The sequence below is a fragment of the Canis lupus genome, chromosome 15 (genome assembly GCF_048164855.1).
Source record: "Canis lupus baileyi chromosome 15, mCanLup2.hap1, whole genome shotgun sequence".
Taxonomy (NCBI): Eukaryota; Metazoa; Chordata; class Mammalia; order Carnivora; family Canidae; genus Canis; species Canis lupus.
In genome coordinates this window covers 40,924,476-40,939,365 of record NC_132852.1, presented here as the reverse complement: position 1 = coordinate 40,939,365, position 14,890 = coordinate 40,924,476, and the positions used below count along the sequence as shown (strand labels likewise).

Below are 14,890 nucleotides of genomic sequence, written 5' to 3'. Positions count from 1 at the left end.
TCAATAAAATATTTTAAAAGCCATAAAGACTCAACAACATTCTAAAATCATGCTATGATAAAATGAATCTAATATAAAACCAATCTATACCCTAAAATTTTATACATAATTATGTATCAATACCTTGAATCAAAGTCTAGAATAATCACAGAAAAACACACATTTAAGCTATCTATATCTCTGCATGATTTCTGCATCATTTATCAAAATTGTTTGTCTAGCCAATATTTATGGTAACATGAGTGTTAAGGTAAAAAAATTTATTTTGCTAGTTTTCATTCATAAGCCCACACTTTTCATTAAACATTCTCTAAAATATAAATGCCTTGAAATTTAAGTTGGAACAATAATTTTTTTTAAGATTTATTTAGTTATTCATAAGAGACAGAGAGAGAAGCAGACTTAGGCAGAGGGAGGGGCAGGCTCTCTGCAGGGAGCCTGATGCAGGACTGGATCACAGGACCCCAGGATCACACCTGAGCCAAAGGTAGACGCTCAACTGCTGAGCCACCCAGGTGTTCTGGGAACAATAATTTTTAAAAGTTATAGCAGTTTTACAATATAGTGTACACCTGAAACTAATATAACACTATATGTTAACTACACTAGAATTTAAATAAAAAGCTTAATGAAATTTAAAAAGAGTTGTAATAGTTTCTGCTGGAATTCCATAAGCAAGGGCATATGTGTGGCTTACTTTGTATTGTAACTACCCTTTTCATTTATTTTTAAAAGAAATTCAATATCTATAACACTTTTTAATAGCACTACTGATATAATGTACATACCATGCAATTTGCTCATTTAAAATGTACAATTCAACGGTTTTTAGCATAATCACAACATCTGTGATATCATTCTAAGTTAAATGTTGGGATCAGTGTAGAAATCATGAAAGTCTACAGAAAAGATAAAAGGTTCACTAGGCCTAACAAGAATACCACATTACTACTCAGTTTTTCATACTTCGGTTCTTTGGTTCTCTACAAGATAGAGAGCTATAGTATATAAATATACTTAATATAACATTAATTTAACATATCCCATATATTTCTAATTCCTAAATTTATTTACAGTTCAGTACTAGCTCTATAGTTTCCCATCTTGAAATACAGACTATTAATCTAAAACAAGTATTATTAAAACCAGAGCATACAAGTTGATATATTAACATATATCCTAACTCTAAATCCATTTTTTACTTCAAACTAAAAAAAACAGACATTACTACTCTATGTTTAGTACTCTTGAGGCATTCTGTTCTAACTTCATGAAGCATTTAGACCAAATAACTCAGAGCAACAGTCTTCCTCCTTTTTAAATTAGAGCAGAAGCACCAGTATAAGTAAAAAAACAAAAAAAACAAAAAAACACCACCAAAGCAGCATCCACATCTCCTTCACAGCATGAAGAGGTCTCTAACATCTTCTGGAAGCACATAATTGCTCTAAGAGCTAACTGTAAAGTGGCAACCACTGTTTAAAAGAGGTAAACCGTGGTTTCTTATATAGCTATGTGACTATTTTTTACAAGTATTCACCAAATTTTATTAAAGTGTAAGTCAATGATTAACATTAAGAATAAAAAATATTTGTCCTCCTTCATATGAGACCAAAGTGTATTTTTTTTTTTTTTTGAGACCAAAGTGTATTCTTTTCTCTTGTTCGTTTCTTAGCCCACACAAACTCAGTTTTGGCTAGAGATAAATTCTCCTGGACTTCCCAGAATAACTACAGGAAAAAGAACTCTCCCCAAAGAAAAGCTTGTACATTAAGAGTACACAACTGCCTAATAAGGAAGCTGGCTGCTTTAAATGTTAATCATCAAAGTATGAGAGCAATAAAAGACCAACTGTCAAAACAGTTAAGTAGTACTGCATATGCCAGATTTGAGTTTCTACTTATTATGTGCAGCCATCCAGTCAGCATTTATGGACAGCCGTAAAAGTAGGAAAGGGGCAGACTTCATACCAGTTCTAATATTTCAAATAAAAATCTCACTGGAAAATCGTCCTTGTTCATTTCTTTTTTTTTTTTCTTTCATTTCTATAAAAACTCTTCAATAATATTCCCTTCACCCCTGGTCTAATTTTACGGGGCCCAATTAACACTGTTGGACAAAAGGCCAGTCCTCATCCACCGATCCACACTTGTCAAGCATTTTCCCTGTTGACCGGGAAAACAGTGTAGAATGAGTAACAACACGGTTTATATACAAGCTATAGGATCAAGGCCTAATAGAACTTTCACAGGGTTAAATGAGATCCATGTTTCATATCCCGGTAGCCTCCCCCCCCGCCCCAGCCGCCCCCCTTAATTCAAAAGTGTACATGCTCTTTCTCGGAGTAGTCACCCTACCTCGATTGTCCACACCCTGCATAAATTACTTTAGGGATGGACACGACCAGAGCGGCTTAGGAAGTGGGTACCCACTGGTTCAGGACTTCCTAGCGTCCACCCTACGATGAATCACCGCTGTCAATGACGCACCACGAAGACGTGCAGACACATCTCACTCACAGCAAGACAGCACCCTGAAGTTCAGGGGCCCCAGAACAACGTCCCAGTACTGCCAAGACGGGAATGCTCGCTTTCTCCTAGCAGGCTGCTCCTACTGTCGAGCCTCACTTCAAACCGTGTGTGTGACTCGCTGATTTTACGCGAAGGAAACAGAAAGTGTGGCCTGCCCCGCTAGGTGGTACCGAGCAGGCTGGCCCCCGGCTGACCCCGCTCTCACACCCCACGCCCGACCTCGCGAGGGTCTCGGGGCTGGAAACAGCCGCTCCTCTCCAGGCGCTCTGCTCCGCCAAGAAACCACCACCCCTGCGAGCCTCACTGGCCGGCCGTGTCACGCCACGGTCACCCCAAGCCTCCGGGGAACGCCGTTGATCGTAAAGTGACCACGATTTCCTGCATCTGAAGCTGTCACAGCAACTCCCGCTTAGAGTTCGGAGTGAGCAGAAAAAGGGGGGAAGCCAGTGCATGCCTGTGCTCGCTGCAGAAATCCACTGTGCACACAAGCTCCCGGGTGAAAATGATCAATTAACAAGACTCTCGCTGTCCGTGCAAGTGCCCAAGAGCTCTGACCCCTCCTCCGAAGCTCAGGCTGGAGTCACGTCCACCCTACAGAGCCAGAGCTTCCTAGAGGAAGAGTGAAAGGGCTCGCAGCCCCCTTCTGGGGACCGTCCCCCCGCTCCCTTCCCCGGGACCACGAGCGCCCACGGTCCCAGGGCTGGGCAGGGGCAGGGGCAGGGGCGGCGGGACCCGGCCGGACGCTGGGCGCACCTCCCGCCGCCGCCTCCCAGGGCACATTCCAGAGGCGCGAGTCACTGCCAGCGGGGCCGGGGCCTGGGGCCGGGGCCAGCCGCCCCCGCCTCCCGCCCCCCGCCCCCCGCCCCTAAGCGGGCCTGCCCGGGCTGCCGGCCGGGGGATGCGAGTGGGGGTCTGCGGACCCGGGGGAGGGGCGGGCGCGGCCCTGGCCGCGGGGACGCCCGACAGACAGCGGGGGCGGGGAGCCTGGCGGCGCTCAGGACACCCGCAGGTCCCCGCAACCGCACGGCTGGGGGGGGGCGGGCGGGGCGCACCGGGGCACCAGGCGCACTCACCCAGGCCGGCAGGTCGCAGGCGCGCACCCCCAGGCGCACGGCGCGCTCCTCGTCCTCCAGCAGCGCCAGCGCCCGGCACAGGCGCGTCGCTTTGAGGCCGCGGCTCCTGCGGCACCACACGAGCAGCCCGAGCGCCAAGAGCACCCAGCTGAAGCTCAGGCCCAGGTAGCCGAGCGCGTACACCGGCAGCAGCAGCGCGAAGCTGCGTGCCAGCTGCGCCAGCAGCCCCGCCACGTCCACGCTCAGCCCCGCTGCCGGGGGCTCGGCCCGGGCAGCGCCGGCCTCGGGGCCGCGGTCCCCCGCGCCGCTCATCGCGCAGCGCTCGCGTCCCGACCCGGCCGCCGCGCCTCGGCCCGCGCACCAGCGCCCCTCTGAGGGGACCCGGCCGCCGCAACCGCCCGCCCGCGCTTCCGCCCGCAGGCGGCGTGCTACGTCAGCACGCAGGGTGGGCGAGGCGGCGGCGGGCGCGGCCCCGGCCCGGGGCAGGGGGATCACCACGCGGGGCGAGGCGTGGCCTGGTGGGTGACGTCATCCTGCGGGCGCCGCTCCGCCCCCGTCCCCGGAGGCAACAGTAAACGCGGGGTCGACGTGAACGTCATCGCCCGGTGGGGCGCCGTACGGGGGGGGGGGGGGCGGCGACGCGGTCCTGCACCCGAGCCGCGTACCCACGGCGGGTGGGCGGGGCCAGCATGTGGCGTCATCACGGGGGCGGGGCGGGCGCCCTCGGAGGCGGGAGCGGGTGGGGCCGACGTGGGAGGCGGCGGGCGGGGCGCCGCTGAGGCGGCCCGGAGAGTCGTCACCTGAGGCGGGCGAGGCGGGGCGCGCCGTTGCGGCGCTGGATGCGGGCCTGCGCCAGGGCCCATCCCTTGGCTGCGGGGGCGGGCCCGACTTGCTGACGCTTCCGGGACGGGGCGGGGCCTACGAGTGACGTCACCCGAAGGGCGGGCTGAGCTCGGCGGGTGGGTCTTGCGGCCCGAGCAGGGCGCGTCCCGGTGTGTGCGCACCTTTGCCCGTGAGGACCTCAGTGTGTAATGGGACGTCGGGCCCAGCGCGCTCCCGGGGGGCGGGGCGGGGCGGGCAGTGAGGGCACCGTGGGGCCGTCCCCCTCCCTCCGTGGGGCGGTCCCCCTCCCTCCGTGGGGCGGTCCCCCTCCCTCCGCGGGGCCGCCCTCCTCCCTCCGCGGGGCCGTCGCCCTCCCTCCGTGGGGCCGTCCTCCTCTCCCCGTGGGGCGGTCCCCCTCCCTCCGTGGGGCCGTCCTCCTCCCTCCGTGGGGCCGTCCCACTCCCTCCGTGGGGCCGTCTCCCTCCCTCCGCGGGGCCGTCGCCCTCCCTCTGTGGGGCCGTCCTCCTCTCCCCGTGGGGCGGTCCCCCTCCCTCCGTGGGGCCGTCCTCCTCCCTCCGTGGGGCCGTCCTCCTCCCTCCGTGGGGCCGTCTCCCTCCCTCCGCGGGGCCGTCGCCCTCCCTCCGTGGGGCCGTCCTCCTCTCCCCGTGGGGCGGTCCCCCTCCCTCCGTGGGGCCGTCCTCCTCCCTCCGTGGGGCCGTCCCACTCCCTCCGTGGGGCCGTCTCCCTCCCTCCGCGGGGCCGTCGCCCTCCCTCTGTGGGGCCGTCCTCCTCTCCCCGTGGGGCGGTCCCCCTCCCTCCGTGGGGCCGTCCTCCTCCCTCCGTGGGGCCGTCCTCCTCCCTCCGTGGGGCCGTCCCACTCCCTCCGTGGGGCCGTCTCCCTCCCTCCGCGGGGCCGTCGCCCTCCCTCTGTGGCCACGTCCCCTTCCGTGGGGCGGTCCGTGGGCTGCTCCCCCTCCGCTCTGGCGTACAGAACACGAAGCCCGGGGACTGGAACCCAGCGGCGTCCTGGAGGTTGGATCCCCGCGGAGGCGCGCGCACGCCCGCAGGCCGGTCCCCTGTGATTTTGGAGGCGCCCGCACACCGCGTGGGTCCTTGACTGTCCAGGAAACCCGGGGTCATTCCCCGCTAGTTAGTCCTCGGCGCATGGAACTCCAACCAAGGTCCCTCTGCGGTACCGCAGAGCTAGTTTGCCCTCCTACCCTTGGGAGGGCCCCACAAACCACAGGACACCTTCCGGCCTGAGTTCCCGCCCTGGCCGCCTGTGCGCCTCGTGTCCCCGAGGTCGGCCCAGACCCCCGTGGGGACCCTGGTGTCTGTGGCGACCCTGGGACACCCCCGCCGCAGTGCCCGGAGGGGGAAGCATGGTCAGGGACCACCCTGCAGCGGCCCAGTCCTCCAGGCGCGGGCCTTCCGAGGCTGGGCCGCCTGTGCATGCCTCGAGGGCATGCCGCCGTCTCCGCAGTGCTTCAAGCAGCCTGTTTTATTAGTGTGTCGTGTCTGTCTTGTCTTCAGGCTGGCTGGGCGCCTGGGTGAGTGGTACCCCCGCCCCCGTCTTCCGTCTGTGTAACTACCTGTGCGTCTATGTGCGGGTGGCCACGGAGGTAGACGATGGATCTCCTACCAGAAACATTGCCTTGGGGTCTTGGACACCCAACTTTGGGCAGGGACGCAAACCTCAAGCAAGGGAAGAAGTTCTCTTTTCTTGCTTGTCCCCAAATTACACTAAATTGTAAGTGTAGAAAATGGCCTATCTCAAACCTTTTCCTGTGCAACAGCTAAATGTCCTAACACCAAGTCTCACTCAAGACTGTTAGAAACTCCAGACACTTAATTCCCTTCTGAACACAGGAAGGGGCATGAACCTTTCTGTCCTGCGGTCTTTCCTGCAGAGAGCAGTAGACTCACATCCTATAAAGATTTGAAGGAACACAAGCCACGTAAAACATCTCGCACCTCTGAGTGGAGGTGCGAGTAGAGTATTTGACCTGCGTGGCCTAGGGATGTGAGGTGCCCTGAAGAGACATGTCTGCGGTGCACAGCACTGAGCTGCCCTCACCGCCAAGAGTGCCTGGCCTGGCCCCTTCCTGTCCTAATCACCCCAGCGAGCCAGAAGCCCTCTCATTCTGTAGAGTCTAGCAACAGGTGCAGCTTGGTTCTTGGGTTTCTGCTAGTATTTTTAAACCTCCCAATCTCCTGCAAGCTCTCCACGTTACCTCCTTCCTTACCTTCTGTGCTGACATTTCTCCAGTGAAAGGTACTACTTTCAGAGGAAAGAACGTCATTGTGAGTGATGTAAGAAAACTATAAAGTGTCAGTCTCAGCCCTCAACCTTTCCAGTTTCAAAGAAAAGAGCTGCCTTCTGTTGAAGTTGAATCCTTTCTGCTATGTTTCACATCGCCTTTCGCCTGAGTCTGGGCCTTACCAACTACCTGCCCTAGCTCCTTCACTCTCACCTCCCCGTACGTTTCATTGTAGACCGTGGGAGCATACTTTGCTCTCTTCCTTTCATACTGCTCACCAAGATGCCAATCTTTTCTGAGATTCTCCTTTGGTGACACAACCATACGTTCATTACTGGAGCTACTTGAGTGGGCTTCTGTGCTATGTGACCAGAAGAATTGGAAAAGGCTTGGTCCTTTCTTGTTTGCTCAGATCATTACAAAAATCTCTTACTTGACTGGTAGTCCTTTAATCCTGCCCTTTCTAAAAGGTCCACAGAGAACTCCCCTCCCCACCATGGAGGAGGCAGGCCTATCTGGGGTGACAGGTGGACTTTGTTCAGCCTGGTTATATTAGCAAGTCAGCACATAATGTTGAGGATAATGAGAGCCAGGGTTCTTGCTGTTGGAGAAGACCATACAAGTGTGGAAAGGGAGAGTCCAGAAAGAACCCTCATGTGTTGGGCTGAACTTGGAGGAGGTATAAACTCATGTGTTTGATATACATGTAGAGAGACCCAAAAATAGTTTCAGATTGTCTGTATTAGTGTGTCTATAGCTTATGTTATATGTTCTCTATTGCTGTCTACTGAGAGTGTCCAGAAGCATTGGTACCCCAGGACCAATAAGCAAAGTAACTCCCAGATCTTGGCTTCTAAATACCATTTTCTAATAAGAAACCAGAGATCTCTGGAGAAATAGTTGACTTCAGGGCTGGAGCAGTGAAAGTACAAGACAAGCCTGGAATATCTTGTTGTGCTGGGAGGTAAGAAAATGCTCAAAGAATCATGTGCTGTCAAAGGACATGGAGGCAACGTGAAGGACTCTCACTGTTTAAGTCTGGGACAACCTGAACAGCAAAATCAATGGGGATTGGCAGATTACAAGCCAGGGAGTAAAACAGGAACCCATGAGTCCATTCTGATGTAGATAAATGAGTGAGTGAGGAATGCACGGAAAATAAATCATTAGAGTGAAAGAAGTGGAAGGTCATCATTGAGCTGTCATTGTAGTACAAGAGCAAGTCATCAACAAAGGCTGAGGATGGTAGGTGAGTTTGATGAGGAATAATACTGGAATCCTTTCTACAAGATACTTATCAATTGCTAAGGGAAAGAGGAACAGAGCAGCATTTCTGGGGCATTTTGCTGGAGAGCATGAGAAAGTTTGACCCAACTATGGCCTAGGGACTTGGGGACAGATACAGTGTGGGTCCCCTTGTGGTTTTTTTTTTTTTTAAGATTTTATTTATTTATTCATGACAGAGAGAGAGAGAGAGAGGCAGAGACACAGGCAAAGAGAGAAGCAGGCTCCCATGCGAGTCCCCGATGTGGGACTCGATCCCAGGACTCCAGGATTACACCCTGGGCTGAAGTCAGACGCTCAACCACTGAGCCACCCAGGCATCCCCCCTCTGTGTTCTTACTGAGGAACTATCCCAGATCGTAAGAGACTGAAGAGACACAACTATGTGGGACACATGTTCCTCTGTGGGATCTGAAGGAAAATGAATGTTTTGGGGACAGTGAACAAGGGGCTCTTGTGGACTGGACAACAGACCTGTATCTATGTTGACGCCCTGACTGGGAGGGCTGTGGAGCAGAGGCTGTCCTTGTTTTGGGAAAACAAACACTGGAATATTTCAGACTGATGAGTAATCATAGCTGAAGCTCTTTGTCAAATGACTCAGAACAAGTCTAACGATAATGGGTAAGTGTGTGTGTAGACGGATGAATACTAGATGATAGACAAGTGGAGTGAATGTGCCGGGAGGTTCACGGTGGGAATCTGGGCAACGGAGATGGGGAGTGCTTTGTACTTGCATATCTTCTCTAAGTATGAAATTAATTCAAATGTCATTGGTAAAAGTTCATATTTCTATCAAATGTCCAATTCAAAATGCAGGTTTGATTGAATCTCTTCCCTCCTTATGTTTCCTTTGCCTCTAATGTGAAGTTATGGCTCCTGTGCGGGACAGGCTCTTGTCCACTTTTGACCCTGCTTCTCACCTGTCCTCCTGATCTAGGGTCTACACTGCTGCTCATCCCTCCTCCATCTGACCTGCCCTTCGCCCTCTGTCCTGATGCAAAACTCCTGTTCATCCTTCAAAAACAACTTGTATATATCCATTTCTGTGAAACGTTTTGTGGTATTTCCTTCCTCGAGTTAGTCCTTTGTATACTTTATGCTTATTTCCATGACTACACTTTTTGCTGAATACAGCTCAGCCCTCAGGAGCCCTAGAAGCAGCTCTGTGCAGGTGAGGGGGAGCCCTGATGTTCTTGGGAGGGGGGAGTCTGAATTAGATGGTACGTGTTAGAGCACCCACCTGGAGCCATCTAGAAGTCACAAGCCACATTCTAGGATTTTTTTACGATGTATTTTTTCAAAAAAAAGATTTGAGAGAGAGAGAGCACATGCATAAGCAGGGGGAGTGGCAGGCAGAGGGAGAGTGAGAAGCAGGCGTCCCAAGTGGGGACCCCAGTTCCAGGACCCTTGGTTTATGACCTGAGCCAAAGGCAGACGCTTAGCCAACTGAGCTACACAGGTGTCCCTCCCACTCCATTTTTTTTTTTTTCGATATTGCAGATGATATTTGCATGGTTTCATGAGGGCTTCTGCTCAGGTCTCATTAGGTGAAAGCAAGTGTTGGCTGAGCTGTGGTCACCTCTGGAGACTGTCATCTGAGATCCCCTCCCCAGTTCGCTCAGGGTGTTGGCAGAATCCAGTTCCCTGCAGCTGTAGGGACAGGTCCCTGACTTCTGCTGGGTGACAGCCAGGAGTCACCTATGTTCCTTACATATGCCCCCTCTGGCCTCTTCATCTTCTTCACAGACAGTAGGAGTGGCCCACATAGGATTACCTCCCCTTTGACCAGTAGCCTGGCCCTGTGAGTTGATCCCGTCACACTCAACAGGTCTTGCTCACACCCAAGGGCAGGGCATGGATGCCAGGGGCAGGACTCCTGAAGGAAGGGCTCCAGTTAGGGTTCCAGGCAGTAGCAGGTAATTTATGCATTTGTGAAGGAAGGCCCTGATTCTGGCACCCACCTATTTTCACCTGCCCTAGGTGTTTATAACTCCAGTGCCGGTCTGTTGGTAGCAGTGGTAAACCTGTTAGGCCCTGTGCTGCATTTGCACTCAGTGCTGTTCTGGGTGCTTTACGTGATTGCTCCTGTCATGCTCATGGCTGCTGTACAGGAGGGTCACCTCATGATCCCCAGGTTCCTGAGGTTCTGGCTGAAGCACGAGGTGCTGAAACACACCACCTGGTTTACATAGCCAGTGAGGGGCCCACCGGACTCCATGTCCTCCACAGTTAATCCCAGTTAATCCCACAGGCAGGTGTTATAGCATGCCGTATATGGGACATTGGGAGTGACACCAGCTCTACCTGACCTCCAAAACCAAAGAGGCTGGGAAAGGAAAGTTCTTGACTCTTGTGACAAAGTTGCTTATTACTGTGAAAAAAGGTTCTGTTTTTATCATAATCTAGAATCATAAACTGGCTTACAGTCCAGCAAAGGAGAGGGACAGACATGTTTAAATTCTAGAAAAAGGATGTAGGAGAAATCTACCACACACGTGGGACCAGCGTGAACAGGGGAGGGTGTGCAAGGTGCTGCCGCTGGGGCTCCAAGGGCCTGGGGCACAGGTGGCTGGGGGAGGGCAGAGGAGCGGAGCCACCAGGAGGCCCCACCCTGGGCTGGCCGCAGCCCTGTCCTTCAGCCTCAAACACAGCATTCTCTTCCCACCACCCAGCAGCACTTTAGTCTTCACCTCATGCCATTTCAATGCCCTTCCCCAAATGGCCATGTCCTCCTCTCAGCGTCCTCTCTGCCCGCCTCATGCTTCTCTAGGACCCTGCCACCTCCACGCATGTACCCTGCGCTCCAGACCTGCCCTGCTGCACATGGGGGTGTGAGCCCCTGAACTGTGGCTGGTCTGAACTGAGCTGTGCCTCAAGAATAAAATACACCCTAGGTTTTGAAGATGATGTAAGAAGCATGTAAAATAACTCAATATTTAAATCGATATGATAAAATGATGTTTTGTGTGTATTTGGCTAAATACATCATTGAATTTGATTTTGTGTGTTTCGTTTTAAAATATGGCTGCTAGGTAATTGATAATGATGTACGTGGCTCACATTATATTCCCACTGGCAGCACGGTTACAGGTACAGTCACCCTATTTTCTGGAGCCCTTCCTGTCTCTGCGTTTGGGCCCTGACTGTTCTTCCCAGCCTGTCTGTCTGGGAAATTATGCGTCCTTCCTGACCTCAGTTCTTTCTTCCAGACAGCCATCCCTCACACCCTTGCTTTGCATTTTCTGGGCAGCTGCCTGCCTGTTTCTGTGTCCTAGCAATTAGGAGCCTCCAGAGGTCTAGACAGTGTTTATGTAGTTTCCTGTCTCTAGCTTCCCAGGTCATCAGATGAACTTAGGAAGGCATCTACCCAGTACACGAACACAATAGAACATTACAGGATGCAGTGGGACTGTCAAATGCATTACTTAGAAGTTGGTTGTGTGAGGAAAGATGGGCTGGTAGCCATGTACTGGGCACTGGTGGTGGGGACATGAGCCAGAGGACACAGCATCCACCAAGCCTGTGAGCACGATGCATCTGAGGATGCTCGTGAAGGAGAGCTGGTGGCCGCGGAAGCAGGGAGTGAGCACACAGCGGGGCTGCAGAGTCAGCACCGAGTGATCTGGGAAGGAGTCTGGCTGCATTGGGAGTTGGGGGAGCAGAGCAGGGTCTCAGGGCCACACCCAAGTTGGTCATGTGGAGTGCATGACCTCAGCCTCCTGTTCCACAGGGTCCGAGGCTTTCCCAGAGTCAGCTGTTTCCTGGGCTGACAGAGTGTGGACTCTGGCGTCAGAACATCCACACTCTGGCCTTGTGAGTTTATTTTTTATTTAAATAAAGATTTATTTTATTTATTCATTCAGAGAGAGAGAGACAAGCAGAGGGAGAAGCAGGCTCCACACAGGGAGCCCGACCCAACAAGATCTGGAGTCTCCAGGATCACACCCTGGGCTGCAGGCGGCGCTAAACCGCTGCGCCACCGGGGCTGCCCTGGCCTTGTGAGTTTAGGCAAGTGCTTAACCTTTCTGGCCTTCCATCTCCTCATTGGAAAAACAGTAACATGTCTACCTCACACGAATGCTCGAGAATTAAGGGAATGGCCTCATGAGAAATGAGTCTGGGGCTCACTTGGAGCAATTCCCCGTGTCACAGCTATCACTGAAACTGCCTTTCCAACTGATCTTTTCTGTTACGTTCTTCCTAACAGGAGTGTTCGTGAGCGAGAATGAAAAGGGCGCACTGATATGCCAGGGACCAGAGTACAGTGGAATATCAAACGCTCTTTGCATCCATTATTCGTGTCTCTCAGGCTAGAAGTTAGGTAAATGGTCAAATACCATGTGATTCAAAATGATCACATCTGCAGAATACATTCTTTATCTGCAGGAAGGCAGACAGTTACTATGATTTGAGAGTCTACCCTGCGTGTGTGCCTGAGAACCTAAGTGCAGTCTCAGTCACACTTGTGGTGACTGGGCCATACAGGTGGTGGAAACGGTAACCGAGGTCACACCGCCCCGCGTCCGAACAGGGCCACCCTCCTCGGCCTGCAGGCTCAAGGGCACTTTTATATTAACTTTCCAATAAAATAATTCTGGTAAAATAAACCTGGAATGCAGAATAGCCCTCTCAACGTCTCAGTTCCCTCGTCTTAGATAAAGAACCGTGAAACCGTGCGTCCAACTGTCAGATACTCTGGGATCCGCAGCATCCTGCGAAACCGGCAAACACTCCCAGGTGCCGAGCGCACAGAGAGGAAAATCTCTTCTCCCAATCTACTGTGTATTTGCTCAATCGAGTTTAGGGTGCCTAATTTTCTTGCTTCTAAGAGGTGGGACGAGAGACGGTTCCTGATGCTGCTCCAGAACCTGAGTGCACCTGGTCCGTGGGCTCTGCGGATGCAGGCACCCAGGAACCGAGGGAGCTGCTGAGGTAGCAGGCGGCTCAGAAGCCGTGCCTCAGTTTCCCTGTCGTAACTCCGGACGTCCCAGCCAGGCCGGAGGGTCAGCCCAGCTCGGTTCCCAGCGCCTCCAGCCAACCGAACGCTGACCGGGGCTTCACCCCGCCCCCGCCACCTTCCCAGCCCACATGGGTCTCTGCCCGCAGCCCGCCGCTCAGACCCGGTGGGGAGGCGGGTAATCTACGCGGTCAGCAATGGCTCCGCCTTCCCTCGCTTCGCCTGTCGGTTGCTAGGAGCCGGCCGCGGGGTATTCTGGGACAGCGATGGCTCGGCGCTCTTCTGCTCGAGCCTGCCAACTGCACGGAGCTGGAAGTGGCGCGAGCGCGCTAGGGGCCGCCGCGCGGCATGCCGGACCGCGGTCGTTCGGCGCTCGGCTGCCAGGGCCTGCCAGTTGCTAGGAGCCGGGGACGCCGGCGGGCCTCCCGGGCCTACCAGCTGCGATGGAGCCTGGGAAGGTGGGTGCGAGCGGGCGGCGCGCGGGGCGGGCCCGGGGGTCTCCCGTTGGCCTGTATATATATATACACCCGCACGGTTGTCGGTGTCCTGGCCTCCCTCCTGCCGTGGTGGTGTCGCGCGCTAGGCGGTGTCGCGGTGGTTCCCCGGAGTCGTGCGGCCAAACGCTTGTAGTCCTCAGAGGGGCCCGCGGGCGTGGGGGTGGGGGTGGGGGTGGGGGGGCGGAGAGACCGCGGTGCTGCCGGGAAGGAGTCTCTTCTCCCCTCCCTGAGCTCAGTGCGGGGCTCCTCCTCCCTCCCCGGGCCTGAGTGCGGGGCTCCTCCTGCCTTCCAGGGGCTGAGTGCGGGGATCCTCCTGCCCACCAGGGGCTGAGTGCGGGGCTCCTTCTGCCTTCCAGGGGCAGAGTGCGGGGGCTGAGTGCGGGGCTCCTCCTCCCTCCCCGGGGCTGAGTGCGGGGATCCTCCTGCCCACCAGGGGCTGAGTGCGGGGGCTGAGTGCGGGGCTCCTCCTGCCCTCCCGGGGCTGACTGCGGGGCTCCTCCTGCCCTCCAGGGGGGGAGTGCGGGGCTCCTCCTGCCCTCCCGAGGCCGACTGTGGGGCTTCTCCAGCCCACCAGGGGCTGAGTGCGGGGGCTGAGTGCGGTGCACCTCTGCCCTCCCGGGGCTGACTGCGGGGCTCCTCATGCCCTCCAGGGGCGGAGTCGGGGGCTGTGTGCGGGGCTCCTCTGCCCTCCCGGGGCTGAGTGCGGGGCTCCTCCTGCCCTCCCGGGGCTGAGTGTGGGGGCTGAGTGCGGGGCTCCTCACCCTCCCGGGGCTTGTGCGGGGCACCTCTGCCCTCCCGGGGCTGACTGCGGGGCTCCTCCTGCCCTCCAGGGGTGGAGTGCGGGGGCTGAGTGCAGGGATCCTCCTGCAGTCCAGAGGCGGAGTGCGGGGTTGAGTGCGGTGGCTGAGAACCGGGCTCCTCACCCTCCAGGGTCTGAGTGCGGGTTCCTCTGCCCTCTCGGGGCTGATTGCGGGGGCTCCTCCTCCCTCCTGGGGCTGAGTGCTGTGTACCCCCGCCCCCGCGGGGTCTGAGGGGCCCTCACCTGGAGGTGGGCTGCAGGCAGAGGCCCTGTGGGCCTGGAAGGTCGCTGTGGCGGTGGCGGAGTGAATTCTGGCTTCTGAGCTTGCTTCTCTGCTGTGGGGAAACTGACTACACCGTTTTCTGGTTGGAGACTTTGGGAATAACTGTAGCGACTTACGGGGGCGTTTATGAGGATCGAATCAGTGTCATAGAAGTGCGTACAAAAGTGCTTAACTCAGGCTCACTAACTCCTGTTTGCTATTTTCTGTGTACTGATCGATGAACACTAAAAGGTGAGGGCTCTAGTTCCCTTGCATTTCCTACCTTTCCTATTATTTTTGTTTTTTTCTATCATTTACTTTGACAATGTTACATAAGGTTCTTTGTTTCTATTTTGTGTTATGTCCACTTTAGATAGTATCTTTGAACGTCCCGCTGGTTA

General features: G+C 54.7%; 2 protein-coding genes across 7 annotated transcripts in view; one reads left to right on the top strand and one right to left on the bottom strand.

The window, feature by feature from the left end:
- Window positions 1–4,043, bottom strand: part of ESYT2 (extended synaptotagmin 2) — an 82,305-nt gene extending 78,262 nt beyond the window's left edge. For both annotated transcript variants that reach the window (XM_072776787.1, XM_072776788.1), the window contains exon 1: window positions 3,605–4,043. In XM_072776787.1, the coding sequence (XP_072632888.1) occupies window positions 3,605–3,916 (312 nt within the window). In that variant the 5' untranslated portion in view covers window positions 3,917–4,043. The remainder of the gene's footprint in view (window positions 1–3,604) is intronic.
- Window positions 4,044–13,241: 9,198 nt separating this feature from the next.
- The window catches only part of DYNC2I1 (dynein 2 intermediate chain 1), a 48,664-nt gene continuing 47,015 nt past the window's right edge, over window positions 13,242–14,890 (top strand). For 2 of the 5 annotated variants that reach the window (XM_072776784.1, XM_072776777.1), the window contains exon 1: window positions 13,289–13,389. In XM_072776784.1, coding sequence (XP_072632885.1) covers window positions 13,375–13,389 — 15 coding nt within the window. In that variant the 5' untranslated portion in view covers window positions 13,289–13,374. Of the gene's footprint in view, window positions 13,390–14,890 lie in introns of all 5 variants that reach the window. The other 3 variants (XM_072776783.1, XM_072776779.1, XM_072776778.1) reach the window with 2 other exon arrangements.